Source organism: Phoenix dactylifera, chromosome 14 (assembly GCF_009389715.1).
Source record: "Phoenix dactylifera cultivar Barhee BC4 chromosome 14, palm_55x_up_171113_PBpolish2nd_filt_p, whole genome shotgun sequence".
Lineage (NCBI taxonomy): Eukaryota > Viridiplantae > Streptophyta > Magnoliopsida > Arecales > Arecaceae > Phoenix > Phoenix dactylifera.
The window spans coordinates 17,545,269-17,572,401 of NC_052405.1; the positions used below are offsets into that span (position 1 = coordinate 17,545,269).

The 27,133-nt window shown below is 36.5% G+C and overlaps 1 protein-coding gene across 4 annotated transcripts; it reads left to right on the top strand.

Moving 5' to 3' along the window:
• Positions 1 to 12,248: 12,248 nt before the first annotated feature.
• LOC103717560 lies at positions 12,249 to 26,883 on the top strand. 4 transcript variants are annotated; one of them, XM_039133850.1, is made up of 16 exons: positions 12,251 to 12,511; positions 16,355 to 16,483; positions 17,696 to 17,868; positions 17,956 to 18,076; positions 18,171 to 18,311; positions 23,153 to 23,257; positions 24,307 to 24,390; positions 25,072 to 25,187; positions 25,279 to 25,380; positions 25,462 to 25,575; positions 25,692 to 25,748; positions 25,843 to 25,909; positions 25,990 to 26,043; positions 26,308 to 26,382; positions 26,486 to 26,521; positions 26,650 to 26,883. In XM_039133850.1, the coding sequence occupies exons 3-16, from the start codon at positions 17,840 to 17,842 to the stop codon at positions 26,761 to 26,763; spliced, it is 1,215 nt and encodes a 404-aa protein (XP_038989778.1). In that variant the 5' UTR covers positions 12,251 to 12,511; positions 16,355 to 16,483; positions 17,696 to 17,839; the 3' UTR covers positions 26,764 to 26,883. The 4 variants fall into 4 exon arrangements, with proteins under 4 accessions (XP_008804220.1, XP_008804222.1, XP_038989778.1 ...); XM_039133851.1 differs by having other exon boundaries at positions 12,252 to 12,511; positions 17,965 to 18,076; XM_008805998.4 differs by lacking the exon at positions 16,355 to 16,483 and having other exon boundaries at positions 12,249 to 12,511.
• The last annotated feature ends 250 nt before the right edge of the window (positions 26,884 to 27,133 follow it).

The following is a 27,133-nucleotide window of genomic DNA, read 5'->3' on the forward strand; positions in this document are numbered from 1 at the left end:
CAATTGATTTAGTTGTCTGAGATTCTTGCAATATTTTTTTTTTAGATTTTCTATTCTATCGTTCATTCCCACAATATCATAGAATGGCTTATAATTCAATAAAATTTTCTTTATGGTTTTTATATCTAGATTAGTACCAGAGTGCTTGTCTGATCATTTTGGCAATTTCTTCAGTCTACATTCTTATTGAAAAATAGTTTTAAATTGGTGAGAGTTGAATTAAATTTAAGTTCAATATATAGGCTGGGCATTCATCACAATATTCATCACAATATCTTACTTTTGTATATTCTCATATCATACATTTGTGATTCCCTGCAATTGATTGCCATGTAAAAAATCTGATTAAAAAACATAAATCAATTGCAAATTTATAGAATGGTTTTTTTATGAACAATTTGTGCAGTTGATTGCTGTGTCTTCTCATCTTCGGAAACAATTCTCAAATATCTATTTTGTAGGTGAATGCGAGACCAGCTGGCGATTATGGACCAGTTAGAAACTTAGAAGTTAGAACTATGTCGAGTTGCATTTTATCCAGGAATTGATGTTTTAGGTGCAGATTATGTAACTTTAATTGGTAAACTTGCTATATGGCAGCTGGTTTACATGCTGCTGAAGCTGCTCTTTCAGGACAGCATGTATGTTCATCTAACTAGCCATTTTCAATAAAAACTAAAGAAAGGTTTTAAATCCCACTTCTGGACGTGATTTTAATCAGAGACTGGTACAGCAACGCTGTCCCGACACCTGGGATGCCATTTTTTTTTACATACCTCTGTTTCCCTTTTGTTTTTCATTTTCTGTCATCTTAATGATTGTTTAGAGGGTTTTTAGTGTTTGTTTGTCAAAATTAGGAGCAGTGTAGGTTTTTTGAGCTGGTGGTTGGTTTTATGGTACGGTTATTGGTATTGGCTCTTCCTCTTCCCTTATTTCCTTGCTCTCTCTCTTTTCTCTTTTGGTCTCTCCTCCACGTACAAGATGCAAAATTCTTTTGCTCTTCTTTCAATAGAGTCTGAGGCCTGTACTGGTTAGTATTAGCTGATCCGAGGTCACTAACCCGACCAGGACCCATAAGTACAAACCTGGATCCTAGTTTACATGGACCCAGTGTCCTGTAGCTGTCCCAGGACCCGAACTTTTGCTGGTCCGATCTGGGATGACTAAGATTGACCATATCTTGAATCCATTAATTAAAAACACTAGTTGCTAATCTTTTATTTGCTGATGATTTCTTTGCACTTGTGAGTTCTAGGTGGAAGTTGTACCTGACTATGGAGCTGTGGTTCTTCCAATGGTGAAACATCCATTTGTTGTGAGATTTCTAGTTGCAGAACTTTCAGAGGTTGATATGAGTATGTTTGCAAGCACACTCGCTGACGAACAACAATTGCGGTTTAGGTCACCTGAAGATGGTTCATGTGGATTGCCTCCATCTTCCACTTTGGAAATATGGGAAATTCAGGCTTTCAAAGAAGAGTTGATGAAAGCTAATGGTCAATTTACTCGTTAAAAAAGATCCATAGCTCATGATTTCTCGATCTTTGTTGATGGCAAAGTTCATGGGTCAGGTAACTTCTAAGCATAGTTTCCTTATTTGTCATACATGAATATATTGCCAAACTGAACTTAAAATAGAGAACAAATCATTCTACTGTAGTCAAATTATAGGAATTAAACAAGGTAAAGGAAAGGGTAACATAATTTGAAACAAAATGGCAATAGCCTAGTGCCTTACACATGCCTAAGAGGTCTTATACTTATTCCTCTAAGCATGCTTGTAGGATTGGTGGTTGACCATCTCTACTAGCAGGATTGTTTTTTTGGCATTAAAAAACCAAAAACTTTCTCTAGTACCCCAAAAAATATCAACTAGTGATTAACTATGCACATCGTAACCACATAACCCTAAATACCAAAACTACAAAAGAAGAGGGCCATAAAACCCTACGTACCAGTGAACAAGGCATAAAAAATTATCTTAAAGGAATCATAGGAGAGCATATGCATGAAGTAAAAAAATTGCTTAAAGTAGTTTTAAATAGTAAACATTGGAGATTTTCAACAATATCAGGATCGGCGGAACCGTCCTAAACCGAATAGTTCTGGCCATCCCGAGCCATAGCAGTGACACCGGTACGGTTTCGGCAACGGAAATAGAACCCATTGCCGGAGCTGGAGAAGGAGAAGGAAAGAGGGAGCTAGAGAAGGAGAAGGAGAGAGAGAAAGGGTGGGTGGCAGAGGCCGTCGGAGACCGGCGTCCGCCACTCTCCTCCAGCCCTCTCTCTCCCATTTGCTCTCTCTTTCTCTTTTTCTCTTTGCACAGCCCCTCTCTGGGTACAGGCCCGACACGACCCGTACAGAGTCATTCCGTCGGAGAACCGGTACGGTGCCCGGTACCAGTTCCTCCAACCTTGAACCATATTACATCCAAATGTCTAAATAGGGACTATAGAACCCTAAATCCCCACGAACCAAGCACAAACGATCATATTGAAACATTAACAAATGGAGAGGGCATATAAAAATAGAGGAGCACATGCATATTAACTGTAAACCCGTTAAGAGGCACATTGGCTAATTGAGCCCAAAAAAAAATTTAAGACAGCAACATGAAACTGAATATCATCTAAATTAGTGTTTTTAAGGAGAAAATTAGATATAATGCTTACTATTGGAAGATGGGATATACTCTCTTCACGAATTGGAGAAGGGGGTCAGATGGCCTCCCAAGATGGCTCGGTTGGCTAGCCTAGAGACCGCTAGAATGGTCAAAGGTCTGGCTGAATGATCGTTGACAAATGTCGGAGGATCATCAAAGAAGGATGGGAGCGGATGATCAAAATGGAATGGATAGAATGGAAGATAATTGGGGGTAGCAAAATGGACTTTGAAGAAGGTTAAAGAGGAAGATGACATTTTTGTCTTTTGTGATGGTGTGCTAACGGTGTTAGGTAGCTAACAATTCAAGCTGCTAAATTAGGTACTCGACCCGAATGGGATGGATTTTACCCAATCCATTTAAAGTCGGTAGTTGGGACGTGTTTTGATTTTAAAACCCACAGCAGATTTAGGGCGGGTGCGGCTAATAGCAATGCCCGCTCCAAACCCAACCTGATACTATATAACTCAAAACCTTTCACTAAATTCCTCTCCCCATCCACCCTTCACTCGAGTCGCTCGTCCGGTCGTCTATCATCTCCTCTCTTTGACTATTTCCAATTCCAAATGCAAGCCGTAGTAATACATCCAATCTCCTCCCTTCGATTGTCGTCCTATCTTTGGCTGCTCATCCCCTCTCTTTTGCCCTTCCCAAATCTTAGCTGCACCCACTCTTCTCTCTAAGAACGGGGTTGTCCTGGTAAAGGTATTCATCTCTTTGAGCCCTCATCCCTCGTTGGCACTGTCACTGCGCTGACACCAACGCCCACAATCTCTCGCTTAGGTGTGGGTTGTTATGATCTTCTTTTTGATTTGAACGGCGTTTACTCTATGATTAGGTAACGGGGGGCTAGGGTTTGTGGTTAGAAGAGTGCAAGAGAAGGGAGGAGATAGCATGGTGCTGTCATGCCATCTACACCATTATATGATTCCAAATTTTGTTAGGATGAGTTTATGTTGATGTATTACTTGGTCATATGCTGGCACTCTTTTTGTTTGCTCCTGATTTGTAGTCCATCATATCATGAGCTGCCCCATAAGCATTACATAATATGTCTCGTGTGCTCCTTGATTTGTCAAAGCTATATATGTTCATCTATAGTCGCACCTATTATTTCGTTATTAGCATTCCCTTTATAGTCCTATTTACTTTTTATATTTTTGTGGCATATATGACTAGAAGATCAATAATAGTATGAGTGTTTTCTAAACTTTTTTCCAATTTCTCAATTTCGTTGATATCAAAAGTGATCTCTTTTATAGTCTTTCCCGAGTTTCTAACAACTTGCCCAATGCCAACATCAAACTAATTTTAATTAATACAGGGGAAGACAAGAAAAACAATAGCAAGAAGCCAAGAATAGAAAGGGAAAATGGCACCAACTAGTTGACAAAAGCAATGTGGATCGAGTTAATCATATTTAGAAGCATACCTCTATTTTTGATGTTGTATAATGTGGGTCAAAATTCTCAGCAAACAGAAGGTTCCTTGCTTGTTAGCATTCCACATACTTACTTCCCAAGGCTGAATAATTGAATCAGAAAAACTAATAGATCAGATATGCATTATGAAAAGTTCTTTTAGCTTACAATAAATACTGAGCAAGAAGATCTGAATTTCTAGCTTTATTTCTTCATTGCTTACCAAATAGAAGATGGATGATTTGTCAGAATCTAAAGTATCATGAGCATGGATATGTCTAACCTCATAAGCAAAATTTGTAGTACAAATATATACATAGCAAATAGTGGTTCTACCCTGACTAGTAATGAATCCAAATGTTTATTTTCTTGAGCATGCAAAGTTTACATTACACACGTCTCTAAAATTGAGCTTTATAACATGCACATTGAAAATTCACTTTGTTTATTTATTCTTCAATCATCTTATTTTTTTTTATCATTTTCTTGTATGTTGGGGGATGGTGCCAATACGAATTTCTTATTTATTGGTTCTGCTTGCTTGACACTTTTTGTTGATAATCTGAATTTCTTATTTATATTTCTTTGGTTCTTTTAGGTCCATATCTTCACAAGCAAATAATACTTCGACCCCGACTAGTAATGAATTTACTTGTGATACAGTTGATATTGATGAAAGTGGAACAGAGAAAGTTGACATTGGATGTGTAAAATCATTTTATGAAAATAAAAGTTGATGGGGAAGACACAGCACAATGTGGTTTTTGTAAAAAATATCTTTTAAGGGCAGCGGACATGGAACATCTCATTTGCATGAACACTTAAAAGATGTCTAAAACTAAAATATAGGGATATAACGGATATGAGGTTAAAAGCTTTGGGAAATGAACAAAATAAGGCAGATAGTAAAAAGAGCTTGAGCAATTATCATTTTGATCAAGATGTGACTAGAAAGGAGCTTGCTAATATGATTACCTTGCATGAGTTCCCTCTTAATGTAATTGAATACATTGGGTTTAGAAGATATCTGTATTCTCTTCAACCATTATTTAAGATGGTTTCTGGAAACACAATCAAGAAGGAAAGGGTTAATGGTTGCCACAGCACAATTGATTGATGATTCTTAGGTATTACAGAACTAGATTTTAAGGTATATTTTCCAATCAAAATGCAATTTTTATTTTTACATATGCAATTTCATTGATGATTTTAATTTGTTTTTTATGTAGTAACTTATCTATGACAAATAGAAAATATTCGTGATTTTGTTTCTCTTTAAATAGTTTTGTTGTCAAGCTATATTCTTATAATTTGCTCAATTACTTTTTTAGGTTTATTTATGTTCCTTCTCCACACAAAAGAGAAGTTCTTTCCGATTTTCTTCTTGATCTCGTTAGAATGGAATATTGATAGGAAGTCTACTTTGACCGTTGATAATTGTAGTACCAATGATTCCATGATTAGAGATCTCTTGGAAAAACTTCAAAGTAGTTCACTTATATTGCATGGTTCGCTTATGTTTATGCATTGTGTCGCACATATTCTAAATTTGGTTGTTCAAGATGTTTTGCAAATTACTGAAGAATGTATTGAGAAGATACTTGATAGTGTTGCGTTTTGGATTGGATTAATAATGAGAAGGCAGAAATTTGAAGAAATAACAAGGCAATTACGTATTTCATGCACCAAAGAGTTGGTTCTTGATTGCAAGGCTCGACGGAACTCTATATCTTTTATGCTTTCTACTTCATTGGTTTATAAAGATATCTTTTTTTGCCTAAAACAATGTGCTTCATCTTATACTTGCATGCCAGCCAAAGAGTGGAAGGTAGCAAAAGATATTTGTGAGAAGTTTGAGTTATTTTATAATGTTTCGAAGATGTTTTCTAAAACTACTTATCCACAGATAATACATATTTAACCGAGGTATGTGAGATGAAAATAGAATTGTGGATGGCTTAAACCTCCAAATGAGTTGATTAGAAATATGGTATCAAGTATGCCAGGGAAGTTTGATAGTTATTGAAATGTAATCCATGGTGTCATGGGAGTGGCAACTATTTTGGATTCAAGATTCAAGATGAAATTGTTGGAGTGGATGTTCACTCAAATTTATGGTAATAGAGCTTTAGATGAAATTGAAAGGATTTAAGAATATTTGCTATGAATTGCTTAATGAGTATGAGAGAATGACATCTAATGCTTGTTTTTATGGTACTTCATCTTTTGTGATAGAAACTGGACCATTTTTTCTGGCTTTGATTTGTTTGTTGGTAGTAAAAGAAGATTGAGAATGTGAAAGTAAAGTTGGATCACGACCTCAAGGGTGCAGTGCTACCAAGAACTGAGGATTTTGATATTTTGGCTTGATAGAAAAATCATGGAGTCAATTATCGTACTCTATGGTTGATAGCAAGGGATATTCTAGCTATTCCTATATCAATAGTGGCTTCAAAGTCTACTTTCAGCATAAATGGTAGACTGTTGAACCCACATCATAGTAAACTTTATTATAAAACATTGGAGGTATTGATGTGTGCTCAAAATTGGTTACGCGCTGAAATTAAATGCAAGAAAAATGCTTTTTTTCTAAAGATTTATTTGTTTATTATAGTTATTATTATATTCTATATACTATTGACTTATGGAGTTTATTTTTCTTTATATGTTTTTTAGATTTATCTATGCAACTATAAGGTAGCATAATTCAATATATCCTTGATGATTATGATGACAATGAAGAAGAAACTTTTGCAATCAATCGTGAGAAAGATAAATGAATTGAACAACTACAAGTTACATGCCTATTTATACTTTTTTGGGATGATTATGTTCTTGCTTCAAGAAAGTTTGACTTTCTAAAGAATAATATTTTTGTTTGTTGCATATCTATTATTGTTAAAAATTTGGTTCATTATATTTTATGTCGCCAACTCTATTTTGTTTAATGTTATATGAAGTATGAAGATTTAATTTTATATTATTTTTTATTTATTTGATTCGTATGAAAGAAATTATGTAGCTTTATCCGACTTGATCTGCCACAATCTGCCTAGTCCAACTCATGTGATCTGTACCCACCTTGTCGTCATCCCTTCCAAAGACCATATCACGTCATTTTGGTAACTCAAAAGACCCAATTAAAAAATTTAAAAAATAGAAGATCTGAGTGAGAATTGCTTGAATTGGAGGGGGTGATACTATAATTTTCTCTAAATATTATGTATAATTCATATTTGACTACAACCAAAAATTTGAACAAAAATTTTCTGCATGTTTGTATTTTTCTCTCACTTACAATTGAGAAATAAAGGGAAGATGTGCTAACTACATTTGTCAGTAAGAGCATGATCAAAAATAAAGGGAAGACATGTTAGCTCCATTTGTCAATAAAAGCATGAAGTTCTTATCTTTTACCTAGTTTGATCGAACTCAACCAAACTGGATAAACATGTATATTATATTTATATTTTATATAAAATTTATTATATGATCTGTTATGCTTTACGGTATAGAATGTTGGGAAAAATAATATGTGGTAATATACTAAAAGAAAATGAGAAATAGAGTTATTCATAAAAAGATAGAGATAGCACCAATTGGAAACAAATTGAGAGAGTAACTATTTAGATAGTTTGGACACATACAAAGTAGATCAAAAGATGTATAGGTACAAAGAAATAATTTGATACATATAAAATGGGGGGGAAAAAAAGGTAGAGGTAGGCCATAACTCATATTAGATAAAATAGTAAGTAATGACATGATATCCTTCTATCTTTCAAAAAGTGCGGCTCTAAACAAAGCAGAATGAAGAAAAAAGATTCATGTAGTGAACCTCAATTAGTTTGGGATAAAGGCTTAGTTGAGTTTTTAAGTTACACATAATACTTTGTTTCATTTAACTATATTTTCAGTCCTATTGAGTTATAGAACTAGACATATGCGCGAAATAAGATCCCAACCCAAAAAACAAACTTAACATTTTGTTTTTTAAATCTCAAATTACTTATACAATTTGGCCTAAGTAGACCGAAGTTAGCTCAAATACAGACTAACTCAATCCAGCATGAATATGATTATAGCTTAAGATGGAGCTAGCTTGGGTTGGAGAAAATCTAATATTGAACTTGAGTTGGGAATAGCCCTCAACCCAGCCCCAACTCCAGACTGAAGCCATGGGTCTAGATTCTGGATTCAGGCATGACCAAGTCCAGTCGACCCACTTGCATTCAACCCTCTTAAATACGTCGATGAATCTCTCACGTCTCTTGCATGGGTCAGCGTACAACGCGCATTCACCATAGAGTCTTCTCATGTCATCCTACGGACCTGCAAGAGCTCTTGCCTTCCTCTCGCAGTCATCAAATTAACTACGTGTGCGACCAAACCATGAGGTTTACGTGCTAAATGGGTGGAGAAAAGACGCGGCGTTTGCAAGTCAAGCGGACATCTCACCGAAATCCCACCAAATCCTCGCAATTCCACCGCCTTCTCCAAAACGGATTGAATGGCTTCGGTTTACACACGCAAGGTGGAGAACTCCTTCAAATCTTCCCATCGTTGCAACGACCGGAAGAAAAGAAGTGGAATAAAATACAACAAGAGAAAGGAAGACAAGCTTAAGTATTTCTAGAGGAACAGGGACATATATCATTGGGGTACATCAAAAGTGTTCCATAATAGATTATAATGATAAGGACTTCTATTGCGATCAAGATGCATGATGCTGAATTAGGAGGACGAGGATGAGGTCGAGGAAATGGGCAATCGGGTCGCCAAAGGAAGCAAAGCCACATGAGGGACCTTTCTTTTCTATACATCTTAACCATTATTTATCTAGATTTAGTTGAATTGTGAATACTTGAAAATGAAATAGTAGTTGCTATAATAGTTATTATTTATCATAAAATAAAAGTATGAAATAATGAAAACATAATAACTTTATTTGATTAAGCATTGTTAATCATTTAAAAGAATTATTTTACTCGCTGGAATTAGAAATAATGCCACTAGGGCTGAAAGTGATTTTGAAAAAAAAAAACCCAAAGACAATCGATTTCTATTTAAGCCAGATTGAATCGGATTTATAACTTATTTTGTCTATCTACTGGATTCTCCAGATATCAAGAATAATCCAAACACAAGCCATAATAAATAAATATGATTAAAATAAGAATAATTGAAAGGACATATTTCTTTTGCTAGAAAAAGACACATGTTGATAACTACCTATGTTAAAATTAAAAATAAATTTAAGAGAGTTATGAAATATAAGGTATATTAATTTCAAGTTGGTTTAGGAATGAATCGAGGTACTTAATACTCTACAATCAATCTATCCAAGGAAAGAGTCCTAATTTTCATGCTTGTTCAAGATTAAAATTCATAATCATAATCATTAAATCTTTCCCAATTATTTGGGTTTCGCATTATATGTCCTTATTCTCCAATCCAATTTATCTGTAAACTTATGGTAAGATATTAATTTGTAAAAGATGAATGACATAAAATAGGTAGCAAAGGTGGAACTTTCATTATTCAAACTTGGGTTGTTATTTCGTTGCAACCTCCGTTATTTTAGACCTTTAATGATTCTTTCATAGAAGGTGGAACATACGAGTGTTTTGGTTGGGAAAGAGACCAAAGAGCGGAGCTCGATTGTTTGAATAAGACTGGCTGGTTCGCATTTCAAGGTCCAGGTGTCGATTATTTAGGTTGCTGTCGAGGGCATCGCATTTGATCTGCTGCTTGGCTTACACAGGCATGCGTCAGCCCTCCCAAATTCCAAACCCCAGCATGTCTTCTTGTGGCCTTCGTTGTCGTTGAGTAATGAGGTATGCTGTGCTTTTTCTGAAGATGCGTGCTTATCTTCTTGTTCTTCTTTTGATTAGAATAAGAATTGACAAATATACTTCCTTTTCTAAAGAATTCAATAAAAAAAAAAAAATCACTTTCACTCAGCCTACGTGGCTACGTTACGAATTTCGGCTTCTATCGTTCCTACTCACCTTTCGAGTATTTTTCAAGTTGATTTTCATGTATGTTTTTACTCAAAAATAATATAATATATCTGGCTTTACCAAAAATAAAAAAAATATTTCTTGTTGGATCTTTTGATCTTCATGGCAGTTGGAGATTGGTGCAATAAGTGGGATATATAGATAAGGGTCACATTAGAATTTAACTATTTGCTAGATGTCACATTGGAGCAAAAAAAAAAATAGGGTTGGAACTATAATGATGCTTGTTTTCAATATATATTTATTTTTGCTGCTAAAACGGGTATTTCATGTATTACGAATACGAATACATCCAGTCGCGGAGTACCTGAGACAATCCGCAGCTCTGTTAGCCTTTCTGAATACATACTTGATCTGAAAGGCCATCCCATTTCTCATCATCACTCAGGAAGTGATCCAAGCCACCACCTCTAGATATATATTTATTTTTCAATAGTGCTATTGTAAGTAGAAATCTCTCAAAAAAAATTACATGGTAGATGTGCATTCTTTTCAATTGATAAAGATATTAAATAGTTCATTATGGCATGAGTTTACATCCATCATATATCTTCCTTGTGGGAGATTTTTCATGTCACATCTGCACTCTCTTCATTCCTAAAAGATGTACTCCGGCTCTTATTGTTTGATATAAATTCCATCTATAATCAAACATCATAATGCCTCCATTTATTAAAGTTAATTGCATGAGGGAAAGGGATTCAGAAGGGAGGCATGCCATTTGTTGTCTAATAAATAGTTCGCCACCATTTTTATCTAGAATCAAGTGGACCTAAAAGTTCAACCAGGACAGGTAGCACCAGATGCCAACCATTTCAAAATCTAATTCCCCAAAAGTTATATTCCATAAGCTTAAAATGTACTTTTATTCTTCATAGTTAATGATAAGATTTGCTACCTTCGCCAAGACCATAAGAATCTGAATATGTCCCTTCACACTTTCTCAACATGTTACATGGAGCTTTTTGATATCCAATTAAACTGTAAAATGGGAAAAGATACTTACCATGTCCACCAACCTATTGAGAAGAAGAAAATGATCACGACCATCCATTCCATTCTAAGCTCATCATGCTGTACATGCAGTATGGACCACATACACCTTTGCCAAAAAATAAGCAGCAGATCAGGTTGAACACCTTCAACCAGCCTGGCTATGAATCAAAAGAAAAAGAAATGTAACCCTCTGGGAACCCTCAGGCTTCTTGGAATGCTTTGTTTGTTGCCACTCAAACAACTTGGATATTGGAGAGTTTGGCTGGAGGGTGATTCATTAATGGAGATCAAATGGATTGCTCGATATCGATTACAGATTCTTACAACCATCTTCTTCTTCTGCATGTTGCTTGTCGTGCTGCATCTTTAGATTTTTTTCATTATTATTCGTGCTTTCAGAGAAGCGAATCAGTGTGATGGTTTAGCCAAATTTTTGGAATACGTAAGCTTTTAGTCCGCATCTTTTTTATCTTTGGAAATAAGATCTCTAGTTATGATTGACTTGTAACTCTGGTTTGATTTTTCTATGATTGACCCTTTCAATTAATATGATCTCCATCTTCTATCATCCATTTGAGGACTATTAAATAATAGTTTTATAAAAATAAAATACGGTGAAAATATGGAGGGTGTATTTATTTTATCCTGAAGTGAAATTATTAGATGGATTTATTTGTGGTTATGATCCACCTAATAATTTTTTCTACCACAACAATTCCTAACCATCGTGGCATCAAATAATTGGCGCAAAGGGTGGGTCATGATGGGAAAATACAGTCTATCGCCGTTTCGCTCGGTTTCGTGAGAATTGTCCTTCTATTTTTATTAGGGATCACTTGGTATAAATCGCCGAAGAATTTGCCGACTTAAGTGGCAGAAGGATATTGGTAGAAAGGAGGAGATTTTGGCCAGATTAGAGCCAATCAATCACCAACATCTGTGCTTTCGGTGGCAGGGGAGAATTAGCTCTGCGTTATCTCGTTTTAAAATATGCTCGCGATGAAATGGCGAGGATGGCGAGGAAACAATCGCGAATTCCACGCGAGCCGGACTCGGAATCGGCGAGCGATTTTGAATAGTCGGCCACGAATCTTGTCCTTTTTACCCCGTTATTATTCTTCGGCTTTTTTATATTTTTCGGTTTTAAGGTGGTTTCCATTCTCCACCCACTATCACCGCCTCCTCTTCTTCGCCTCCCTTCTTCTTTTGGTTCCCCAAAAAATCCGGTCACGAGTTCGGAGCGGCCGCCGGAGCCCAAACTCCACCCGAAATCTTCCTGGATAAATAGAGGAGGAGAATTAGAGAGAAGGGGAGTCTTTGAGGAGTCCCAGTCCACTGGTTCTTTGGAGGTCCTTGATCGGTTCTAGGGCTTCTATCTCGGGAGATCCACTGTTTCTGATCTCATCGAGGTGAGTTTTTAAGGGGTGTTTCTTCTTGATTTGAGTGATTCTGCTTGTTTTTATGAAGTTTGAGGCGAGATTTGCTTACTAAGTCTTATCAAAAAAAAAAGAAAAAGAAATCTTTATGTTCATTTTGTTAAAAAATATATACACGTTTATTTATGTTCTTTGGAGTCGATTTTATTTGTTATTTGATCTATCAGGTCAATTTCTTTATTCCTGTATTTTTCCCCTCTCTCATATTTGTTTTTTGGGGCTCGAGATGATTTGATTTCATGCTACAGGAAAGGGTATTGTTTAGAATTATATTGATTGATTGCTTGAGGGATTTGTTTTCTTCCAAGAAAGTTATGTTTTTGGGGATAAAAGAGGTTTTCCTTGTGGACAAGTATGGCGTACTTGCCCTTTTTGTTCCCCTGTGCATGAAGAGAAAGGATTTGTGCCCAGTTGCAGTGGATATTGTGGAGGTCCTATCAACACTTCCATCTGTAAGGACTTGAAAAAAAGGAGGATCCATTTTACTTGTTAAATTGTCTTGGAGATTGAGTAGTTTGAGATGCAACTTAATGTAAACTAAAACTATGGCACTGAGGAGGGTGGCTGACTAGACTTGGATCTGCCAGTGCATTCTGTTTCATGGAAAATTTAGTGTTTGCTGAATTCTAAAACTCGTTGGACAACACGCTTAAGTTAGGCTTGACATTGCTTGAAGGCATAGGGCTTGATTCTGTTGCTGGTGGAGCAGTGTAAGAGCTTAGGATTTTCTGTTGATGACCAAAGGGACAAAAGTCCTGGTTTTTTCATAGCAAACTTGTTTGAGGCAGTTTTTAAAAGCAAAGCACGGGGTTAGGCTACTTATAATTGGTGATTGCCATATGTCTGAAGAAAAGACATGTATGCAGTTGAATGTGGCTTTCAAATTTACTGGAGGTGCCCCTTGGGTAACAACATCATCATGCGAAACCTTCTTATGAGCTGCCTGTTTATAACGTATCAATGGTTTTTGACTCTATCTGGATAGAATAGAGAAAAAAAAACTTCATCCTGACAGAATTATGAAGAATTGTGATTATTTAGTAATCATGTATCTTGCATTGGGACTAGGTCTGGTATTCTGCGCATTATAGCAATTTATTTTAATTACTTCTCCTGTAGATAAGTTGTTTTATGTGCATGTGGGTTGAGCCTTAGTTTGTTAGGGCGTATCATGATAATAAGGTGTGAAGCACTGCAGCTCCTGCACATCAGCTTCCTTCCCCAGTTTGTGCAGTATTTCATGATGTCATACGAGATATGTAATGGGGTATTTTCATAGCCCAAAGATGTTTATATTTTATCATTGATAGAGATATGTCTTGGTTTTTTTCTTGTATGCGCGTAATGCACATAATTTTCTTCTACTAGTTATATATATAATATTAGGTGTCATTTGGAGGAGGGGGATATTCATGATGAGCAAGTGCTTGATATTTTGTGTTAGAGAGCGTGCACTCTTATAAGAGCAGCTCCATTATCAGGGAAATGATATCTTATATGTTCCTTGTGGCTTCTGAGTTTATAATTAGGATTCAGGAGGAGGTGAGCTAGGAATTTCATGATGATGTAAATTGGGACTGTTTGTGGCCTTTACTAACACATTTCCTTTTCCCGGCTCACCCTTCCAGCTGTGCAACCCTGTATGTTGAGGTCTCCTGGTCAATGGTTTTGGTAAAAGAAAAAGGTGCTTTAGAAGGATTTAAAATTTGGTTCGTAGAATGAGAACTTATTTTCTAGCTTTAGTTCGAGAAGAGTTCCATTATGTTGAGTGGTGATGTTATGCATGGTTGGAGCTGGTGATGTTATGCATGGTTCGAGAAGAGTTCCATTATGTTGAGAAGAGTTCCCATTTCTTATGTTGAGTGAACTGTATTCTCTTTCTAGAACGTTCCTGATTTAACTGTGTTGGAATAATTCAAAAGCTCTTTCAGTCTTAAGGGGAAAAGGATCTGATAACAAACACTACAATTTTGTATTATAATGGTGGTTTGCTAAGGAAAGGTGACTGATGTTTCAGTGTGAGGAGGGCAAGTGATTCTAGTTTCTCTTATCTTTTGAAGTGGCTCTGGCATCTTGTTAAAGGTGTAGGGTATTCATCATATCATTTCGAGGTCCTTCTTTTTCATGAAGCCTTTAAGCTTATGTATTTATTATCTCGCTCTGATAAAATGATAATGGATGGTAAAATTGACAACTGTCCGAACAGTTGGATTCTGAACTATATCTTGATAAGTGAATTCTAGAAAATTGTGAGCTTTACATTGTGAAAATTCAAAACACATGCAATGTAGTGGCATTAACGTTAGAAGAAAAGCGTCTTTGTTGAGTGTGCGACATTAATTACTAGATGCAATCCGAAGGAGAACAAGAAAACAAAAAACCATGGAGTTCAGATATAGCTTATTCCTATAAAGGATGGTGCTAGAAATGGAATATGAAATTGATGGAAGAACATTTAAATGGTTAAATTGGAGAAGTTAAAAAGGGTGTGCTATAAAATGAAATGGTAGCGAAGGATCTTGTTATGGTTATAAACTTACCAGCAACATGTCGTAGGACTGGAATGCAGAATAAGAACAATATTTGTATTCAGATGGATGGATGAGTAAAATGCTATAAGCAATCAGATAAGGACCAAAATATCTGTTTCATGGTAGAAATTCACAATCTAATACATTATTAGGAATCAGTAAGGTCATCATATCATGTGGCACATTAGCTTGAATATCATTTTAATTGTGCATTTTTTTATGAGGAAGTGGAGACTAATGGAGTGAATAAAGAAAGTAAAGAGTACAATGGCATAGGCTTACATCGTTAATTAGGCCAACCTGGTACCAAATATGAGGAAGTTCATGGGAGATAGAGGGGTTTGAAAGGGAATGCAATAGATATTTCAAATCTGGAATTATGGTGCCGCTTTTCCCCCCTCTTAAAGCTACCTATGAAGAAGAGATAAATACACAGGGCCTTCAGTTATAGAATCAAGCATCATCATAGTAATATAAATTTCCATAAAAGAAAATCTAAGGAAAAATTTGTGAGTTTCAAAGCCTCAATTGTTGTTATTTGGGTACCTGTATTCCCTATATAATTATCATATTTGTAACCCTCCAAAAGATGCCATATTTGAATTTTTGAATTCTTTCTTTTTAAATTTAGACAAACAAATCATCGATGCTTGTTTCTCTTATGCTATTTCTCAAACTCAATCTTAGTCTGTTCATTATTATTTGTTTAGGAACAAGTGCTTCCTTTTTGTGAAGGTCTGGTCTAAGATGACATGGACTAGTAGCATTTGGTTTGTAAGGCATGATGACTATGTGACATTGAAATGTTAGAAATGAATAACTAAATTGGATGTGGGAAGTATTGTTAGTGATTCATGAGTGATCAACCTCAAAGAATTTGGCGCACGCAGATTACTGCAAGAAATCTCATTCTTTTATAATCCATCAGGATATATCATAAATCTTGACCAAAGTTGCACCAAACATGCTCACTAGGTATTTGAAGAGACTGACGTCAGTTATGATTGTTTTAGGGACTTGAAGGTATCATCATGTTTTTAAGTTTTCAATGGTCTGGATATATGCAATATTTTCACTAAAGCTTTTTCTTTGAGAGAGAGTTGAAAATCCTGTTTTCGATTGGGAATTTGATTAAAGCAGTTTGGTCAAAGTTACATTATTTTTTGCAGTATATTCAGCCTTCAACTTCTTAAACAAATCCTCTTCTTTGAAACCTTTTTGAAGTCTTAGATCTATGCTTGGAATGTTGAATACTTTCTCCTTCTGTGTGTTTCGCACCACGTAGGAAGCATTAGGCTTTTGACCACATGGAGGGAGAAGAGACTAGCCAGGGAGCATCAATCATAGATTTTGATCAGAATAGATAAGCGAGAAGCAAGAATCAGCGAGTAGAAAACATTCACAGCTACAGATGGTTAAACTTTCATCATTATGTTTTCTTATAGCTGATGTTGCACACATTTAGACCTAAATTCTTTCCATCATAGCGCCATTTCATAAAATAGTTAGCTACCTTAAATGCATGGACTTGTATGTGACAAAATTAATGCAATCTGGAGCTTGACATTATCTCTTAGCAGTAGTATATGTTAAAGCTAAGCTCAGATCTCCTCCAGGACTAAATAACTAGTTCGTAGCCTAACGTGGTGGATTGCACCTTGAACCAACTTTGCTTCTGTTTTAAATTTGAGCATGAGAGCTAATATGTTGGGACATTTTAAATTGGATATGTAATTAGATGACTTCTGATCAATATGTGCACCTTTTTTTTATTTACATGGCTTCTGTTGTAATTAGATTGGAGTGCAATTGTCAAATACAGGTCACTTTTTCATATTATTCATCAGTTTTGCTGATCATATGTTCTGCACATCAGCCATTGTCCAAGAGATGATAATGTTCCTGTTTTTTTCTTTGTTTAGAGTTAACAAATGACAAGAATACTGGCCAAAAAAAACTCAAAATGTTTGAGTTCTCAGGCAATGTGCAACTGAAACAATAATTCATGACCAATATAATCTAAACTCATTTTTTTGGCTCTTGCTTTTGTTTTTATCAATTTATTGGCTGAGCAACATATACAAATCCTGAAATTGTCCATTAGAAGCAAATGGTTCTTTCTTCTCTGATGTTTTTATTCATTTTTTAGGTGTATCTGTTGGTGGATCATGTTTTGAATATTAAGCAGCCTACTTTTCTAGCAGTCTTCTAAAATGTACAAAAAATGGTTTCTGCTTTGACACGAACACTTTAGAGAAGATGATGCCATTTTCAATGTGGTTTAGAACATTTTCTTAGGCCATTGATATCTTTTAATGATATTTACCTGTTGTCAATGGTTTCTTTCCCAAAAATTGTCTTTTCAACACAATAATAAAACAGAAACATAATTTCTTTTTTATATTTTTATGTTTTCTTCTCAACTAAAACATGATTGATATGTTATTGGAAGTGTGCAACTACAGGATGTTTACTTAAACTGCACTCTTGTTCTTTAATTGGCTCAGTTTTGTCTAGTGACTTGCTGCTTATGATGCTTGGTTGTGAAACTTTTGTGTTCTTGAGCTAGAACAATTTTATATCATAACACTTCTTTTGAACTTTATTTCATAATAAAATGTTCCAGATCCTGCGGGTTGTTGATTTTGTGCTGCAATGAAGGTTGTGCTCTCTTTTTAAAGAACTAGCAATTATGAACCTCTTGAACAATGTGGAGCAGCTTCCAGTTGCAAGAATCTGTCTGTCTTTGTGTTTTTAAAGTTGGGAAAGCATGGCAAAACTTGGAAGCACCAGCCGCAGGTTTATTTGTTGCTGTGAACTGAAAGTTACAATGTTTGTGTATCATCTCCTTCTTTTTCTTGTATGCTGTTTTCTCAAATATATTAGGGCTTGCAGTGGACTTTTCAGGAAACCAAATGAGACTATGAGGCTCATTATAACAACGATTGTAGGAGTTGTTCTTGGCTTTTTCATTGGAATTTCCTTTCCTACAGTAAGCATAACAAAGGTGCAATAACTTGTTCCTCTCTCTCTCCCTCTCTAAATTTGTGTATGTCTAAATTATGCAACTAACTAATATATTTACTGCTTGAATTTGGCAGCTCCACTTTCCTTCTAGCATTATTTCATACATTGAAGACAGGAACTCAGGTCTTGCGACTCAAGCATTCTTGAACCAAGCTTTGACATCTGCAAGAAATCAGAACAGAAACAATTCAAAGGATTTCAATGATACTTTAAAGGTATTCCTATGCTACCAAATACCAATACTATATCAACTTTACAATTTAGTTTAAGGTCTTTCATTCTACTTTTGTGCTGCTGTTGCAGAATCTTAAGGCTAATGTTGTCTTAATTTCTATTTTTATATGGTTGCATTCCAATACTATATACAAGACTGGAATAGCCAAGGTTCGCGGTACCGATGGTACCGACGTACCGGTCGGCTCCGGTAACGGTACCGGTGCCGAACCGAGCTGAACCGAGTCGAACCGATACCGTACCGATAGGGCACATTCGGTCTGGTTTCGACCCCATCGTCATTTTTTTTTTGGAGTTCTTTCACTTTTGGATTTTTTTTGATGTTTTTATGTTTAGGTTTAAGGTTAAAACTAGATGATGCAAATTATTACTTCCAAATAATTCAAATAATGAGATGAAGAACATAAAATATTTTTAAATTAAGATACAATCAATTACATATATTTAAAGTACTCTCGGATATCTAAAATCGGGTCGAGTGGCGATGTTTCTCGTCAATATCTGGATTATCAGCATAATATGGAGGCAGATCAACCCATCCCTCTAACCAAGCGGCATTGTAGTTTTGTATGCTCAATCCTCGAGGAATGCGCGTCGAGTCATAAGAACTCTCGAATCTCTAGCTGAAGCTCTGGCTCTGAGAGGTGTCTTGATAATGGGCCCATCTGAATATGTCGGCGCCAAAATCCAACCTGTAAGACCCTCCGGGCGGCACAGGGTAGTAACCACCGGAAGATGACTCCGATGCACCATATCCATAGGCTGGCTGAGGCCGCGGATAATAGGAAGACTCGGAACTTGATACATCAATGGATCCGACTCCACATGGGAGGTCATCTGCAGCTGCATCCTGGCCTCTTGAACGACCTTGAAGAGCTCTTCTTCGATATGCAATGGTATCCGACCGGCCTATATCAGACGGCCTACCGTGGTCCGTATCTTGTATAGCATGCGTAAACTGAGACTCACCAGTGTATCGAAAATCTCCCTCCGGCTGTGTCTCATAAGTAGTACCATACTATCCTCCACTTCCTCCATGGCTAGTAGATCCATCATCACCAGAACCTTCACCGCTGCTGATCCAAGTCTCCTCCTCGACACTCTCCATTGGGGCCCTTTTCTTTCCTTTTCTTCTTTGCTGGGATTGACGCCCTCCTGATCGAGTCGACTGGGTACTAGAGCGTCCTCATCCTCGCATGAGAGGATCATCTCTCTGAACGGGAGCATCGTACCAGTCATGCGGTGACTGGCTCCCCTCTAGCCACGTCATATCAGCTGTAGGAGTGCGTGAAATGTTGCGCTCAGCTCATTGCTGTGGATCGACCATAGCCTCGGTGGCTATGATGCAGGCTGGTCGTCGAGGCGATCCTGGCTCATCAAGCCCGGACTCGTACTGCTGGGCTGCAAGCCAGTCGAGCATAGGATTATCATCATCATCTGTAAAAGTCCTATAGATGGGATCTGCATACTTGAGCTCCACTTCCTCCTGAATGCATTTAGCCTTAACCGCAGATTGTAGTCCATATATCGACAACATATAAAAAATTCAAGACGAAATGGAATCATTGAATCATTTTCTATTTTTTGGCAATTTTTGACTTAATTTTTTTAAGCAATTTAAATGAAATATTAAAAAAAACAATGTAGGGGAAAGAAATTTTACCTTATTTAGTTTTTGCTGGATTTTTCTTCAAGAAAAACGACGCTCTCTGACCTTTCTAATTTTTTTCATGCTTTTGTCTTTGCCTTTCTCTTCTTTTCCTCCTCCTTTCTCTCTGCCTTTCCTTCACCTAAGCTGATGGATTTGGCTTCAGCATTCGGTCGGCTTTTATAGCCAACCGTTGAGTCATTGTGGCACTTTGAAAAGTGCCACTATAAGCCCCAGCACGGCACTTTCGAAGTGCCGCACCGGCACTTTCATGCCGCACAAAGTGCCCCACTGTGGCACTTTCAAAGTGCCTCTGGCCAGCGCAAAGTGCCACAGCGCTGGCACTTCTTTCCAGCACCGAATCGGTGCGAACCGGCTCGGTTCGCACCGGTTCAAGCTCATACCGGTGCGAACCGAGCGGTTCTCACCGGTTCGAGCATATACCGGTGCGAACCGGCTCTGTTCGCACCGGTTCGAGCATCGAACCGAACGGTTCCGACCCATATATTGGGTCGGAACCGTTTTATACCCCGGAACCGGACCGGTGCCAGTCGGTACCGGTCCGGTTCGGGCTGAACCGACCGGTACAGGTCGGTTCAGCAGACCCTGGAAATAGCCTTCAAGCACACCTTATATATTGAATCAAGATAGGTAGAACAAGGTACTCCACAGTGTGATGAAACAACCATAATTTGAACCAGACAAATTTAAAGACATTAATTCTGTTCAAGGATATAGGTGCCAATAGCTATCAGGGTTTAGTTTGTCTGGTGCACATTGTACAAACTAGATATGGGCACCCTTTGATAGTATGCGTTGCTCCTCTCTCTGCATCTCGCTCCACCACCCCCATGCCGCCTGAACGTTGCACTGCTTCCGCTGCTGCCACCTTCTGCCACCGGTCACCTCATCCTCACCCATGCCTTGAGCCTGAGGATGTTTTCTGAGTGAAGGCCAAGATTTTGTATAGGGCTTGATCTGTTTTAGCTGAGCATGCTGTAGGCGTTTCAGCCTGACCCTATCCAGAGGTGGTGCAGTGCAAGCTCAACGTAGTATCAGTTAGCAGTGAACTTTGTCACCTTTTTAAAGTTAAAAAAGGAATTCTAGAGTTGTATGATGAACTTGATTTAAATCCACATATGCTCTTTGTTTTGACTAACTTTAATTACTGCGGTAGTTGTGCAGTTGCCTCCAGTTGCTCATCCACATTTATATGCTAAAATAGCCTTTCATTATGGTGCTACACTGCTACTGCTAGTGTTATTAACACAATTCATAAATTGGGTTATATCTGAACTTGTTTGTTGCTTGAGTGCTGTTTGGAAATTTGAATGTTCATGATATCCATGTGAAACCTAAGTAATACTAACAAGTTTATAGAATTGTATGATCAGTCTGCTTTTTTTGTACATGCATCAATTAGATGTCTTTGAAGTATTTCTCTTGGTTGATCCAAATGAGATGAAAACAATATTATAAGTAAATAAAATGAAAGTGTAACATGGAGATCACTCAGTGGATACTATTTCAACAAGCAGAATCCAATAACAGTTTTTGTATGCTCAATGGCAATTCGAAATATTTAATAGATTTTGGTCCCAATATTCAAGCAACTTATTATATTATCCGAGAATTAAGCAAATAATTTATGATGATATTTACAAATTATATAGATGTGACTTTTTATTTCTCTTTAACATGAAACTACATGTCAGCTCTAACATATCCTTGTGAATGCTATAATTCTATAAATGAAGTGGGCAGTTTTGCCTGCAAAACATTAGTTTTAAATTAAAATATTTTACATATTCGCCAGCTATGTTGAAACTTTTTTAAATTAGAATATGAGTGGGTATTATGTAACAGTTCCAGGTATGTGGGACGAACTGAACATATAGCAGTTCTTACGGAATATTTTGGAATATGACAAAAAGGCAAAGTTGAGTATAAGCGAAGTTTTGGCTGAAAACAATCCGTTTCAGCCAAGATCGAACCGAAAATTGCTTCTAACATAAATACAGTTCTTGATGGCCAAGGCTTCTAATGACACTTGATCTTGTTACTTTACAAAGATTATCCTAAGCAACAAATATACAATATAGTTTACAAAAATAATATTTTTATAATTATAAAAAAATATTTCATAACTTCTTGGATTGGTGAGGAGACATCTCATGTTTATCCTTATATCTATCAAAACTCCTACACACATGATGATGATGGTAATGGCTTCTTGGAATAGTATGTGGTATTGAATAAGGAAATTTATTTTACACTCCTGTGTACTTGTTATTTTATGCTTGATTGGCTGATATTTCATATTTTACTTAAAAGATTATTCTATTCATGTAATATATTTACTACAGATTCAACATAGTTTAGTTTCAGTTTGAAGGTACCTAAGCTATATAACTTACATAGGTTATGAACCTAGACAACTTAAAACACAATCAAATGATGGAAAAATAACCTATCTTGATTTTCTTTATTTTTCTTATTTTTAAGAATTATTTCTATCTTTTTGGGCCAAACCCAAAAACTCGGAATGAAACTGTTCAAACCAAACTCTACTCAGGGGACCAAAACTAAAAACAAAACTGAGTTTTAAAACCTTGGACTATGAAGTGGTTAATTTCCATCTCGAGACTATAAACAGATACTGACTTTGGTGAGCAGTAATATTGCAATGCTTCATTAAACATCCAATGAGAGAAAGGGATCTCATCTTGAAATTTTTGTCATTGTAAGACACATGGGAGTTCTGCATGAGTCTTCTCGGCTAGTTCATGTCATGGAGAAAAAGAAAACTGAGAAAATATTAGACATGACTGAGATACAGAGAGCCTATGGTAGAAATAAGAGATCAGATGTAAATTGCGACTGCATGAAGTGTGTGTTTGATAAGTACTGGAGAATTTTATCAGCATATTAGGTTCAGAAATGTAATCACCTGAATGTCATGATATTTGACACTCATTTGCTTTACCTAATCAAGAACAAATTATATAACTTTTTCATGTTAACCCCCTTCAGTTTGCATCTTTTCGATCATCCTTTTTTTTTTTACTCATACCATTTGATCTTTTTCTTATAGCATACTTTAATTACTGACTAACTATTTTAGCCTATAGTACTTTTAATAACGACATCAAATTTTCTGTTTTTCTTCTGTAGATTTATGTTCCGACAAATCCTCGAGGTGCAGAAAGACTACCACCAGGCATTGTTGTATCAGAATCAGATTTTTATCTTCGCAGATTATGGGGCAATCCTGATGACGTATGTATTTGTTTTATCCTTTTTATCCTTGAATGTGGACTGATTTTTTATTTTATGTTGCGATCATGTGGTAAGTCTTAGAATACATGAACTTTTTGGAATATTCGAATCAGGATACAGTCTTATTGGTAATCTTTGGCTGGTATCGTTTTTTGTTGTCTTTAGAAGGATATGAAAGTATTTACCTATTCAATATTTTTATAGAGGCACATGTATTGAATGCTTTTTTTGTGTGTAAATACTAGATTTTTACTTATCATTATTAGCATAGCAGAACTTTTCTATCCTGTTTTCTATGTGTTTTTCATGCACATGGAAAATATCCAGTTACTATGTTTTCATATTTTTATTAAATAAGAACCAATACCAGAACATTACTGCTATAGCTTTTGATAAGTATATGTTTCTTTGTTTCTTTTAATTCAATCATGCATGTAATTGGTATTATGATGTAGTGCTGTATTAGATTGTTTTCAAAATTAGTAGAATGTATAGGCATTGAATTAGATGTGCTCTGTGAAGTCAGTATATTGAGACAAACTGATCTTGTTCTGTCTTAAATTGATAGAAAATATGCATGACAATAAGGATATTTTCTCTTATAGTTTCTTTTTAGCTGTTGGTTAATGAACCTTCAGCTTCAAATTGTAGGTCTGATTAGGATGCCATTTTTTCTGATTTTGTGGTATGGACCTTCGACATAAATAACTTTACCTAGCTTAATCCAATATTTAATCCAATATGATCTCCTAGACTCCAACATATGGTTGGAGATCTATAGTTGGATTTTAAACTCTTATGCTGATAAGTTGGCAATGATAAGTTGGCAATTACATAACGCCTCCTTGCGACCTTTTTCTTGCATATCAGTTCTGGCTAATTTAGAAAACCATCATGTGATGACCCTTTAGATGATTATATTTTGGCTTTAATTTTGTGCCCGCATGCAGAAACTTGAAAAGTAAATGGTTTTCAAGCTATTCTGCATGTGTGGCGCTTAACCTCATTATTTGTTATTTAACTAATATGTTTTGATTGGTGATGTGCAGGACTTAACCATGAAGCAGAAGTACCTTGTAACATTCACAGTTGGATATGACCAGAAAAAAAATATTGATGCAGCAGTCAAAAAGGTTGGTGAAGCACCATCTAGAGTAAAGGTCTCTTAGAATAGAAGATTACTTGCATATGCTGTCAACATTCCAACTCTAAACATTAGGTGTGATACTGCGATATCTTTAGCTGTTTTGAGGAAAGAAAATGCGGAAGAATGTATTGCACAAAGAAACTGTATGCAATTCCTTGTTCAGTGGCTGTGTCTTAATGGTTGATCTCAAGTTAATATAACTACCTGATCGTGATGCTTCTTGATTTTAGTTTTCTTTTAAATTTTATTATCTAAAATAGGAATGGGAGTTGATCATAAGAATGATTCTTAATGATGCTAACTTTGTTGAATCAGGAGGTGGATAACAATTTCTAGCACTTGCAATAATGCTCATTTATCTTTTCTCACAAGCATTAACATAGGCTACTTAATGAGACATCATCTATGTTAATGTGATACTTATTGTGGTTTCTCGACCATATACATTTGCCAAGCTGCAGAAACCAGCTGGTTAGACTCAATTTTTCTTGCCTTCTGGGGATTTAGACCTGCTGTGATTATACTCTCTGCTTTCTAAATAGATACTGTGTCACCAGTTAATGCTAGGCCTGTTGATCTGGGTGGATTATTCTGACATTGATATCCAAATTAGAGCATCTCTTTTCAGTTTGTTCTTGCCTGACTTATGATAATCATGAAATTTCAGTTCTCTCAAAATTTTACAATCTTACTATTCCATTATGATGGCCGAACAAGTGAGTGGGATGAATTTGAATGGTCAAAACGGGCTATTCATGTGAGTGCCAGGAAGCAGACTAAATGGTAAGGAAAGAATGATGCTCTGTTTAGTGAAGGTTGTTGCAATATGGTTGGAGACTAATTAATTACATTTGACGCTGATGTCTGGTTTAAGGTGGTATGCGAAACGATTTTTGCACCCTGATATTGTGGCTCCATATGACTACATATTTATCTGGGATGAAGACCTCGGAGTAGAGCATTTTAATGCAGAAGAGTAAGTGTTGGCCTTCTTGATGCATGTATGCTACCCTTCAGAAACTTCTGATGACCAGGAGTAGTTGTCTTCTTATCCCAGGTACATTAAACTGGTAAAGAAACATGGCTTGGAAATTTCACAGCCTGGTTTAGAACCAAATAGAGGATTAACCTGGCAAATGACCAAGAGGAGAGGGGACCGTGAAGTTCACAAGTGAGTTAGGAGTCAATTTTTTTGGTTTTATTTTCAGCTTTATATTTGATACTGAATTAGGACATATATCTTAGCCTACTGAATAAATATTTGATTGCCGGTTATGTTGGCAACAGAGAAACAGAGGAGAGACCAGGCTGGTGTTCTGACCCTCATCTTCCACCGTGTGCTGCGTAAGTGTCCCTGGTTCCTTGTCTCATCCATACCACATCACCAGTGCTGATTTACTCCAAACCACTATAATCTCATCTGTCATCCCATCTACAGGTTTGTGGAGATTATGGCAACTGTCTTCTCCCGAGATGCATGGCGTTGTGTATGGCATATGATTCAGGCAAGTTCATCTCCATTGATCCATGCAATAGTGATCTTTATTACTATATATAAATTAAATGCTATTATTTACTGTTGCAGAATGACTTGGTCCATGGATGGGGTCTCGATTTTGCTCTCAGAAAATGTGTGGAGGTACTTAGTTTTCTCCCTTTTTCTGTTCCACTAGTAGGCAATGAATTAGACTTGTAGACTAAGCAGTCATGACACACTTGATACTATATGCAAACTCCATGCACTTGGTTCTCTTTAAGAACCCCACATTCTGAAGTATAAGCAATATGAACTCTGTTTTCTTGGTCGCATTTTTCATAAATATCCCACTCTTTTAGCTACATATATATTATACTCCTATTGCTTTCAGCCTAGCTGAGCTGTTTGCCTGATTTCATGTTACAGCCAGCTCATGAGAAAATTGGAGTGGTAGATTCTCAGTGGATCGTTCATCAAGTGGTTCCTTCACTTGGGAACCAGGTAGGACAAGGATCATCCCTCCTCTTTTTTCAAAAAAGGATTCCTGGAAAATGAATATATGACATGCTTCCTGCTTAAATTTGTTCTTTTGGTGTTATCACAGGGCATTTCTGAGAAGGGAAAAGCACCATGGGAAGGGGTATGGAACTATAAATTCTTACTTCCTTTTTGCTAGAGCACATATTTTCTTCCCCTTCGTGGACCTTTTGGATGCCTCATTTATGTGACATGGGTTCATTGTGTTGTTTGCTGTCTGGCAATTTTCAGGTGAGGGAGCGATGCCGAAAAGAGTGGGGGATATTCCAAAATCGATTGGCAGACGCAGAGAAAAAATATTACAAGAAGAGGGGGATTCCTCCCCCTAACACAACAGCTGTTTAGATTAGTATGTTGATTTTTTGTCACAAATTTGGATCATAGTTATCTACGGAGATTGATATGTAGAGCATAGAGGTTTTTAAATATTAATGTTAATATTGTTCTTTGTTTTTTTGAGTTTCAGCTGGAGCATGACCGCATTTAGCATTTGATTTAGAAATTTAAATAACTAGCATTTGCATGGCTGGATTTGAAAATTAAATTTCCACCATCAGCAGCAGATGATTGGAAAATGGAGAATACAACAGCAAGATTGTGTGTGTGAGAGAGATCCTTGGTTGCTTCAACCCTTTCTTGCTTATCTGTATGGTCCTACTGCAGTCTTCATGTGCCGTTACAGTACATATGGAACACCCTTCTCATGGAACTGAAA

Excerpts from the sequence above, each read along its gene's own strand:
- LOC103717560 (XM_008805998.4), top strand. The coding sequence starts at position 17,840 with ATGGCAAAACTTGGAAGCACCAGCCGCAG. Across the intron at positions 24,391-25,071 it reads TTGATGCAGCAGTCAAAAAG|TTCTCTCAAAATTTTACAAT; the intron begins GTTGGTGAAGCA and ends ATGAAATTTCAG. Across the intron at positions 26,383-26,485 it reads TTCCTTCACTTGGGAACCAG|GGCATTTCTGAGAAGGGAAA; the intron begins GTAGGACAAGGA and ends GTGTTATCACAG.